At 39.7% G+C, this 12194-nt stretch overlaps 1 protein-coding gene across 9 annotated transcripts in view; it reads right to left on the minus strand.

Annotated features, from left to right (window-relative positions):
• Jarid2 (jumonji and AT-rich interaction domain containing 2) overlaps positions 1–12194 on the minus strand; it is a 195671-nt gene that overhangs the window by 32760 nt on the left and 150717 nt on the right. For all 9 annotated transcript variants that reach the window (XM_037205767.1, XM_028867713.2, XM_028867715.2 and 6 more), the window contains one exon: positions 8163–8339. In XM_037205767.1, coding sequence (XP_037061662.1) covers positions 8163–8339 — 177 coding nt within the window. The remainder of the gene's footprint in view (positions 1–8162; positions 8340–12194) is intronic.

Here is a 12194-nt window from a genome sequence, read left to right on the forward strand (position 1 = left end):
GCAAGCAGCAAAGACCTTCAAGACTGAAGAGATGCAACAAATGAACAAGAACACTGTCCCTGTCTGCCACCACCCCTACAAAATAGAGGGGAGGAGGCAGAGAAGGAATCATTGAGGAAAAAACTAAGAAGGGACGTACTACAGACAAGAGAAGAGATACACAAATTTCTGATATCAAGCCAGGCATTTAAATGTAAGCTTCATGTTATTACAAGCTATCCTGACTTGAGCAAAGCACAGACTCCATCAACTGGCTAGCATTAAAGCCTTGTTACTGTACAAACCCAACACTTGCTTCCCTGGAGCCAGTTCAACTTTGAGCTTCTATTGTCTGAAAACAATGGGATGTCTGCCAACTGGTGCCAACATTTCAGGAGGATTTGACTATAGCGTGTGGGTACTCTAACCTGGTTTGCCCTGAGCCAAAGCAGCTCGGTAACTCAGTAGAGCATCCAGGCTTAAGCAAGAACAGTAGGAAGGACAGTTCTAGAGTTCCTTTGTACATTCTGAGTGAGAGCCATCACCAAGCCAAACTCAACAGTCAGAAACTTCAACACTCCAAACACTTCAGCTAGCCCAAGCATCTTAATCAAGTTTTATTGGTTTGCTGTGTCTGCAAGAACAGACTGGGATTCTGCCTTACTGTAAGAGGAGAAAAATGTAGTGTGGTATACTTTGGTTTGAATTATCCTTCCTCACACAACAGACAAGGTCAAGCTATGTGGCTCTGACTAGCCAGGAACTTGCATCAATACTGCCCTAGCCTCTCAATGGCTTCAATTACAGGCATAGGTAATTATGCCTATGTGCAAGAATTAAAGTATGGAATTTTTGAAGCTAACTGAATCTGCATGCTTCTCTGTGGAAAACCACAATTTGGTTGGGACTGTACAAAGATCTAAAAATGGAAATACATTATGAGTAATGATGTAAAATAACTACAGAATTGGATATAGTTACCATTTAAACACACTTGTTACTAATGTAATCATTAACTCATGTGTCAGGACAAAGAAAAGGTCATAAATCAAGATGGTTTGTCCCTGAAACACGGTTACCTGATCCTCTTTGCCCAAAATATAACACTGATAACATTATAATCCCTAGCCTGGACAGTTATTTCAAGGTGTCTACCCTCCCTCAACATACCAGAAGGACCATGGGGGAAGAACAGCTGGGCAAATGAAGAGCAAACGGATGCATTATTCACAGAAGGGATGGAGCATTAACTTGTAAAGAGTAGATGAATTTGCAATTTGGGGGTTTAGAAAACTCTGCATTCAAAAGACAGTATGTTCTGAAAGGGCAACCATATCTGAAGTAAATAATAAGAATTCTGGCTCACTTTTGAATTTCAATAAACAATCATAATACACTAGGAAAAAAGACCATGAAATATGGCATGCACTCTATTGACAAGGCCATTATACAAAGTAGAATGGTAAAGGGAAATTATCATCTTCAGAATGAAAATACAAACCTAGGGGGAAAGAGGTTTGAAAATGCAGAGAAGAATCTTATTACCTCTCCTCTCTCTGTGTCTCTCTCTCTCTGTCTCTCTCTCTCTCTCTCTCTCTCTCTCTCTCTCTCACTCTCTCTCTCATGAAGGAGATGTGCATGAGAGAATCAGGCGTTCAAGGTCAGCCTCAGCTAGGAAGCTCAAGGAAATTCCTAATAGTTACACTCAGTGGCAACTTTGTACAAGGAACTTCATGTCCATGATACCACTGGCTCTAGGGGCAAAGGTTTGGCTCAGGCATTTTTGGATCACGCTACAAGTTCAGGAGCCTAGGAAGTAGGATAGTACAGAAAAGTTCTCAATACCATATCCAAGTAGGGTGAGTCTCAAAGCCCTGAGCTATACATACATGAACACATGACACACACACACACACTCACTCACTCCTGCACTGATCACTGCCTTGTTTGGTTGGGACTGGGTTGGACCAGGACAGTCACCAAGGCGGAGAGTGCTGGTGGCAGAAGCACTGGCAGACACATTCTTTGTGTCAGGCTACTGTGGACCAGAGCAACTTTAGCCTCCTGGACCACCAAGGCCATCCATGACTAAAGGCCAATTTCTGTACCCAGGATATGCCAGTGTATTTTGGTTACACACATGAAACTTGCCTAGATGAACTGGAGAAGGTGGTACAGCAGCAGGAGGCAGGTACAGCTTTGTGTTCACTGTGGATCCTGCCAGAACAACTTAACAGCTATTGCTTGGTTAAGTTAAAACTTCCACTAAACCTGTGGGGTTCTGTCCAGCTGGCCTGAGTGTGTGTGCTTCTTTAAGATGCTGAATGGACCATTAGAACACAAACTTTAGACAATGAGTAGAAACTGGGTAAACTGGCAGGAATTCAAGGAGAGTATCTACTATTAACACAGCTCACCAAGCAGTTGTGGTGAAGTGGATAATGGTGGCACACCTCAGAATCAGTTGATTCTCAGATAACCCTCGGCATATATCAAGGAATTTGAGGCACAGGAACTTTCTAGACTTCTCTTAGAAAAAAATCTGTAAGTCCAGATTTTTTTTTCAATCACATGATGAGTTAATGACAGTGGCAAATAGGGTATATTCAACCAGGCAAAAACCCAAGAGACAGGATAGGTGGCATCTCTTTGAAGAAAATAATAAATACTCTAATTATTAGCCAAGTGGTGTATTAACAAACAGTGCCTCCAGTATGTTGGGGTATTGGGGAGATAAGATTTCATAAATCTGCAGATCCTCCAAGATAAGTTCCAGCCTCACAATCCCTCTTTTTTTGGGGGGTGGGGGTGGGGGTAAGGGCCTTACCTCAACAGGAAAGGCATAACTGCCATGGGCTAGAAAGAGATATCCCATGGCCACCTTCAACAGAAGCAGCAAGATTCTGTCTGGCTCTGCTCCTCAAAACCCCTCCACCACTTCAGATAGGAAACTTGTGCAAATGATTGCTTTTTGGCCATCATACAACAAGCCCCCAGTGAGAATCCAAAAGCAATTAAATAATTCCAGCTGGGAGTCCAATGGCATGTTGTTTTAAAAGACTCCTGAGAAATATCCCTCTTCAGAAAAAAAAGATGTATACAAAAAGAACACTAATCTTTGCTTTTCCTTCCAATTTCTTTTAAAGGAAATAGAAAAAACAAACAAAACAAAAAACATTTGAATAATTTAATAAACTTTCACCAGTTATTCTGCAAAAGGTCACAAAGAGTTGCAAGTCATTCTAAATTCAATAAATCCTCATCTGCTCCAGTTATCTATTAGCGATAAAATAAACAAAAGAGCCAAACAACTGGAAACACTTTCCAATCTCTTAAAAAAAAAAATTTCCAATATAAACTTACATAATACAAGTTCAGCATGCTTAGCAGTTAGATTATTATATTTCCAAATAGTACTTAAGTAGAAGCACTACTGCAGGCATCATATGATATTCTGTATATGAAAGATTATTTTAGGCAAGTTATTGAAATGAAAGTCCCTGGAGTCACTATTTGTTACTGTAACATTCGGGCTGCAAACCAAGGTTAAAGAATCAAGTAATGCTGTTCAAATCATTCCAGATCATGTATTTTAATCAATAAATCCCTGTCAATCAGGCTCATGCTACTTGTAAAGAAAATGGGGGGGCTTGTGCCCTGTTTTGGATCTTGTAGGATTTTAGTGCCCAGGTTCTTAATCTAAGAATGCCTACATGCTCAGGCCCAAGAAGATGGTGCAAAATGTGGTCTCAAAGAGGTTCTTTGCTCCTGCCACTACCCAAAGAGACCAGGTACCCTGGGCACCATGAGAGCTAGTCTCCAACTACATTTCAACAAAAACAAAGTAAATCAGGTAATAGCACTGCCTATTTGGGCTTCAGACTTCTCAAAATAACGCAGTAAAAGTACACTGTTTTCTACGCATTCATCTCCCTGCATCCCAGTGGGTTGACCTGTCCAAAGAGAACACAGATATCTCTGGGGTTCCAGACTTGTCTCGGCATTGCAGCACACAGAGAGCTGGATACCAATCTGACAAGAGAAGCCACAGAAGACTGTAAAACACAGCTAGCTTGCTTACTGAAGAGTAAAAAAAAAAAAAAAAATCTGAGGAATCCTCTGGTCCACAGTAATGACAATTTCACCCAGCACTTCCTCGTAAAAAATCTGAGTGAGCAGGTGTACATTCACACTGAAGGTAAAGAAAGATCCAAAAACATGGAGATCATCTAATTCTGTATTTCAATTTCTTAGAAAATAAAACAGAAAATGAGGCATGCTTTTCACCCACAAACTATTCTGAATCTTGTGTATTCAGGCAACATGAGAACAGATCGATTCTAACCAAAGGCACAGGTCATGTCTCACTTAAATGCACGCTCTAATAATGCAGAACCATCAACCCATTCAGTAGAGTAGCAAATCTAAGCACTGGCCCCATGGCTGGGATACCAAAGAGGGCAGCCTAGGAAACAGTGCTATGTGAAGCTAATCAAATTTGGAGCTCTGCAGGTGTTCTCTCACAAGCAACAATAGCCTTGAACATCTCTCACAGCACAACAAACTTTAGGCCCAGTGACAGGCAATCAAGTACACAGAGGATTATTTTAACCAATCATGAACACAGACAGTATCATCAGGGTAAGAGAGTAAAGAAGAAATGTAGTTTAAGGAATAAATCAGATAGTAAGTAAGCAGTGTGCTTAAAAAAAAAAAAAAAGAATATAAGGAGCCAAAACTATACAATGGAAAAAAGAAAGTATCTTCAACAAATGGTGCTGGCATAGCTGGATGTCAATATGTAAAAGATTACAAATAGATCCATATCTGTCACCATGCACAAAACTCAAGTCCAAGTGGATCAAAGACCTAAACATAAATCCAGTTACACTAAACTTAATAGAAAAGAAAATAGGAAGCACTCTTGAAACGCACTGGCACTGGAGACCATTTCTTAAATAAAACACCAACAGCACAGACCCTGAGCACAACAATTAATAAATGGGACCACTCGAAACTGAGAAGCTTTTGCAGGGCAAAAGACACAGTCAATAAGACAAAAAGACAGCCAACAGAATGGGAAAAGATCTTCACCAACCCCACATCTGACAGATGATTGATCTCCACAATATATAAAGAATTCAAGAAACTAGACATCAAAGTACTGAACAGTCCAATTAAAAAATGGGCTAAAGAGCTAAACAGAGAATTCACAAAACAAGAACTACAAATGGCTGAAAGACATTTAAAGAAATGCTCAACATCCTTAATCAGAGAAATGCAACCTTACACCTGTCAGAATGGCTACAATCAAAAACACCAATGACAACCAATGTTGGAGAGGATGTGGAGCAAAGGGAACACTCCACTGTTGGTGGGAATGTAAACTTGTACAACCACTGTGGAAATCAGTATGGCGGTTTCTCAGAAAATTAGGAGTCGAACTACCTCAAGACCCAGCCATCCCACTCTTGGGCATATACCCAAGGAATGCTGATTCATACCATAAAGATACATGCTCAGCTATGTTCATAGCAGCACTATTTGTAATAGCCAGAACCTGGAAATAACCTAGATGCCCATCAACAGAAGAATGGATGAAAAAAATGTGGTACATATACACAATGGAGTACTACTCAGCAGAGAAAAAACAATGGAAGCATGAAATTTGCAGGCAAATGGATGGAACTAGAAAAAATCATCCTGAGTGAGGTAACCCAAACCCAGAAAGACAGTCATGGTATGTACTCACTCATAGGTGGATTCTAGATATAAAATAAAGAACAATCAGACCACAACCCATAGAACCATAGAGGCTATATATATATATATATATATATAGCATGGAGGTCCCTAGGACGACTGTGGCTTATAATAAATTTCAGTTTTACTCAATTATTGAAAAAAATAGCCAAATAAATGGAAACACATGAACTATGAACCAAAGGTTGAGGGGTCCCCAGCTGGATCAGACCCTCTGAATAGGTGAGACAGTTGATTGGCTTGATCAGTTTAGGAGGCATCTAGGCAGCGGGACCAAGTCCTGTGCTCATTGCATGAATTGGCTGTTTGAAACCTGGAGCTTATGCAGGGACACTTGGCTCAGTCTGGGAGGAAGAGACTGGACCTGCCTGGACTGAGTCTACCAGGTTGATCGCAGTCCTCGGGGGAGGACTTGTCCTGGAGGAGGTGGGAATGGGGGGTAGGCTAGAGGTAAGGGGAGGGTGTGGGAGGGGGGAGAATAGGGGAAGCCATGGCTGATATGTAGAACTGAATGGTATTGTAAAATAAAATATATATTAAAAAATAGATAAATAAAAATGTAAAATATATATATATATATATGTATTTCTAGCATATATAGACATACTGAAATGAAGAGGTAAGTATAATTTCATGTTTTGTTCCTATCAATTTACTCTAGATTCTCCAAACAAAAAAGGAAACTAACATTGCATTCTTTGGGTTGATGGTTCTGCATTATTAGAGCATTTGCTATCTTTCTCAAGATAGCAAACTCTGAAGTCTGTTGTCATTGTAACTCAGAATTTCATCCATGATGAGACAACTCCATCCTGCAGGATCAAGTGTGGCTGCTCTCTGTATTTCTGCTGTCTATAAAGCAATGAGGCTGAATCAACAGGTAATAAACACCTTTGATCTCTACTAATTAACCCTCCTCCAATTCTTCCCTTTACTATCACTCCCCATCAATCACTTCTTTCCTGAGTAGAATACTTCAATTAATTTTCCTCTTAAAACTAAACTTCGCTCATACTATAACTTTTCTAACTTGATGATTTCATCATACTTTCACATTTAAAATCATCAAGCTCCTTACTCTCTGGATTAAAATAATTCCTCCTACCCATCAGGGCATATGGAAGTCTCACACTCAGTCTCAATTATACTCCCCCTACCAAGTATATGTTCTTAGATAAGAGGGCAGCAGACTACCATCCCAGAAAGCAGGTAATACTCCATCACACATCCTGTTCATACCCTCTAAACCCATGCACTTGAACCTGAATGCCAAATGGAAGGCAGCTCTCTCAACAAGTTTCTGTGATCGGACCTAGAAGATGGACTAGTAGATTTTTTTTAAAAAAAAAAAAAAAAAAAAAAAAACTACTCCATGATACACTTCTGAAAGGCTGAGTGAGTTCACCCACTAGAACACACAGAAAGGTAGGAGAAATCTGATTTCAGTTCTCTTCTGACCTGCATTTATGTGTAATACAACAATAAATAAAAAATTTCAAAGACTACTACAGGTTAACCAACTTTTTTCCATCAACATTTAAATTTAGGTACCATTTTGTATTAGATCCACATCTCTAATTTAAAGGCTGCATATTCAATGAATGTATGTATGTATCTCTCTCTGTATGAACACTTGCATACACAAACATATGAAAAAAATTACCAGTTTAGTGTGCTATCCGCAGTGTGTGTGTGTGTGTGTGTGTGTGTGTGTGTGTGTGTGTGTGTGTGTGAAAATAAACTGTAAAATCTATGTCTACAAAACAAAACACCAGGACCAGTCCATACAGCTTACGTTTGCAGCATCCAGAAGCCATGTATCACCCGTTTCCATGGGTCCTCGTGCCCCTCCCCAATACAGAAGGTAGTGTTTTTCTTAAGGATGTTTAAGAATATGCAGGTGTATTTATCTCCTCCTAACCTTTGGACACTTAACTGTAATTCAATATTCAAGTCATTTCCTTGTATAAAAGCCTCCATCAAGGCTACCTTAGTGATTTCAAAGCAAAATTCCAAAAAAAGTTACTTCTAGTGAAAATCGCTATAATAAATGTGCATTTTGAATGTCATAATAGTTTTCTACACTATACATACATAAAGAAAAATCAAAATTAAAAAGTTGATCACAAAACTTTGCCCATATTGTTGATCATAAGTATTCAATGTTCCCTCTTCTGGCCCATCATCTGTACTTCCCATGGCAATTATAATGATTTCCACATAGAAAAAAATTTTTTTTTTTTTTTTATCTAGAATACTTTTGGGCTCTATTAAGTTTTTTTGTCCATAAAGAGTATGGTACTTAAGTACCCTGAAGAAATCTGGCTGATACCTAGACTGACACCCTTCAAAATAGTTACTGAACCCTCATCCAGTCTGGCTCATTGCTGCCCTTTATACAGCCTCAATGGTAGACCTACCATGTCCATTGTGTACATGCTTATGGGTTTTTCCTTTCCTGGGGGTGGACTGGCACGAAGATGAAGCATTGTTGTTGGCTGTTTTGACATCTTCTGTCTCGTCATCTTCCTCTTCGACATCCTCCTCATCCTGAGAGCTCCCAAAATATACCATACTGCTGGGCAGCGCAGGAGAACCTGGTGGGATAAGACATGTAATTCATCAACACCAAAGGAGAGGTTTACAAAGCTAGGACCCTAACTGCATGTTGATCACATCACTGCTAGCTGCTACTACTTTTAAATTATTTTCAAATATTCCTTAGGTAGTGTAACTCCATCTGCTTGCTTTAGCAATTTCAAGCAAAAGCCCCAGAAGGGGATAATACCATTCACCAAGCACAAGAAATTAAAATTTAGAATCTTATTTGCAATATTCCCATATTTCCCATAGAAAACAACAGTGAGGAATGAATTACACAAGAAAATGTGAGTGAAATGAAAACATTCACCCATATTGTTTGTTGGGAGATTGCTCTGTATTGTGCATTTAACTTACAACTTTGGACATAAGAAAGAAAGAAGCGATCATCAATTCGGGGAGGGGGGGATTGGATTTTTTTCTTTTACAAGGTCACTCTCTTACCATCTTAATATAAGGGCCAGGTACAGATTTCCACCAACACCCCAAGTACTTACAAACTACTATGAAGTTATAATAGGATATGGTACTATTAAAATAAATTACTTGGACTAGAGAAATAGCTCAGCAATTAAGAGCACTTACTGCTCTTCAGAACATGGGTTCAATTCCCAGCACCCACAGGGAAGCCATAATGTATCAGTATTTCCAGTTAAAGGGATTCGAGTTCCCTCTTCTGTCCTCCACAGGTATCAAGTGGTGCACAGACATATATGCAGGATGTATACATATGAATACACATAGAAATGAATAAAATAACTTCCATAAAACACAAATAAAAGTGTGGAGTTAAAAAACAAAGTGATCTAATCAAAGAGTGTTGACATTTTTGCAATGAAAATAGAGCTGTTAAGCCCACAGGAAGGTCCCAGCCACATACAAGTACAGTATACTTCTTCCCTATAAAGCAAGGCCAATCTAGAGGGAGATAAATTACTGGCATACTGTCTGGGACCAGAAGGTATAAAAATGCTGAGATGCTAGGTGTGGTGGATCTCTGTGAATTCGGGACCAGCCTGGTCTACAAAAAGAGTACCAGGACAGCCATGTATCGAAATACAAAAACAAACAACAAAAGGCAGAGGTAACCCCCTTAGATTCTTTCCCCATTAAACAGCACCAAGTACCAGAATAAGTGATTTTAAAGTTCTTCTTTTACACAGCTTTCCTAGGCATTGCCCCAAAAGGAAATCTCCCATGGCTGCAAAGACAAGAATTCCTGGCTAGCTTAGGAAAACACAAAAAGAATCATTAGATACATGCCCTTCTTATTTTCTTTGCTTGCAATCATTCCTAACAATCATTCATCAAAAAACACAGGAGCTAGAGGAAAGATTCAAGGTAAGCACTGGAGTATATGAAACTTTTATTTTTTTTGGGGGGGGGGGTCCCCTAGGGGCTCCAATTCAGTTCTCTGGATTAACTTTTGGAATAGTAACTACAAAATGATTTAATTTTGCAAACAAATGCCAGATGATACAGGCTACAAAACGACACCAGTGTAAAGCCGCATGTAATGACAAAAGCTATTCTATTCTTGTTTTATTTTTTTCACCTTTGATCAGTGTAACTTAGAATCAGGTTCTTAATAAGAGGAAGGTTCTGGAACCTGAAATTAGCTTTGGAAAAATCATTTTGTCAAAAAAAAGAGCAAAGAAAGTGACATTAAACAGTAGAAAATCCCCAAATTGAAACTCTACACCAGGGTCTTTTGCAAGGATTGAGAGTTGGTAACTTGAGGCTATCAGTTTCTAACCAAAAGCAGGGACAAGATGTCCTGAGTCCACACACTAGTCTTGAACCAACTCTCACTCTGTCAAGTACCCTTTCAAGTGCAACAATGCTCCTCCTTCCTTGAGTTGGATATAGTCTGCCTTCAAGACAACTTCCTCAAATAGGATACTACCACCCTAGACCAACCTATTACTTGTTTAGTCGAAGGGACACTCAGGAATTACTAGCATATCACATAGAAATCAGACACAGACCTCTTAAATATGGGTGGGACCTTGTATTTGTACATGTCACTAACCTCAATATCAGACTGACACAGGTAAGGAAAACTAACTTCAACAGTCTTGTGATGCATATTTTACCTCTGTGGTTATGGAGTATCCATCCAGGAATCTTGATTCATTCATTCAAATCCTGTTCATTTACTAGTTAACAGACAGCCAAACTCACATCAGATCAGAAATGGAGAAGTCGCAATGCTGCTAAAACCAGTAAGAGCGTATCTCTCACTCCATTCTATTATCCAGCTAATACCCAGAAAATAACTAAGTAACAACCTAAAATATCCATAGCCCTGAAGCTGTGTACTACAGAAAAGTATTCACTTCCTTACTGTCTATGTACAAGCCTGGTTCTCTAACTTACAGGTAAAAAGCTCAGAGGAGGAATCTACTAGAGTGAAAACAACAGAGAGCAAGACAGGTTTCACAAACCCTCAAGACAGGCATGAGCTATGCCACTGGTGCTGCAGGAAACCAGTTCACAGTCTTCAGTCCAACAAGAAATAAGCATGTGTATTTCGACAAAGTCAATAAACAGATGAATATTTAGATTCCCTCAAGAGAAAAGGATGTTTCCCTTCCCCCGCCCCATCACAAACATCTTATAATAGATCTGGGCACATAAAAATCAGCTTCATACCTTGAAATTTTACTAAGAAATTTCACTCCTCCAAATGTCAGATGGGTCAATCATTTGAAAACTCTAAGCTCACTGAAGGAGAGGGGGGGGGGAGAGGGAGAGGGAGAGAGAGGGGGAGGGGGAGGGAGAGGGAGGGAGGGAGAGAGAGAACACTAATAAGAGTGGTCTGGGGCTGGGCGGTGGTGGTGCACACCTTTAATCCCAGCACTCGGGAGGCAGAGGCAAGTGGATCTCTGTGAGTTTGAGGCCAGCCTGGGCTACCAAGTGAGTTCCAGGAAAGGCGCAAAGCTACACAGAGAAACCCTGTCTCGAAAAAAAAAAGAGTGGTCTGGGATACAGGTGATTCCCAACCACGAAAACACACAGTTTTTATTTAAAAAAACAAAAACAGAAACTTAATTCCTTGGTGGGATTCAAGGCCCTTGCAAAAAAAAAAGCTACAGCCATAGCACTGGAACAGAGAGGCATAGACAGGGAGAGCCATTCTCCAGGTGGCCTCTTCTTGGTGTGATACAAGCAAGCCCTCTGTAAGAGGCTAACTAGTAAGAGGTGCTAATTTACCACTCAGAATCATGTCCACTCTCCTTCACAAACATTCAATTGAAATAATCAATGAAGGTGCATGTTTGAAGAGTATGCATGTGGTTATAGAAATTGCTGATATTTTGGTTTCTTGTGGAGCAAGGAAATGGTTGCTATTCAATGATTATAAATAGTATTCTATTAAAATTACAAGCACAGTTTTTTTCTCCTGATTATTCAAGTGCATTAACAAATATGTAAAAATAAAGCAGGAGGAAGAGGAGGGAGGGAGGGATCAGATAGGAAGAATCAGAGTACAGAATGCATCTGTGCTTTGCAAAAGCTGTATTTCATTACTTTTCAGAATTAGCTGGCAATGTCTCCACAATATTTACTGAAGTGAAAACCAAATGTTTTCATCTGGACAAAAATCAAACTGTGGTATGTTACAACCACAACAGAAATCATTTTAATCCAAAAGCTTGTTTATTCTAATTTGGGCTTTGGTTTCTATAAAGTGGGATTCTTCCCTGTACACAGACCATCCCTCCCTTGCCATTATCTTCCCTTCCCTTGACCAATTCTTAATCTTAACAAGCAAGCATAGCTCTGCTCTGTTATGGAAAGGCCCTAAAGGGCTTTTTTCACACACAGCCATTGAGGTGGAGAGTAAA

Source organism: Peromyscus leucopus, chromosome 5 (assembly GCF_004664715.2).
Source record: "Peromyscus leucopus breed LL Stock chromosome 5, UCI_PerLeu_2.1, whole genome shotgun sequence".
NCBI lineage: Eukaryota > Metazoa > Chordata > Mammalia > Rodentia > Cricetidae > Peromyscus > Peromyscus leucopus.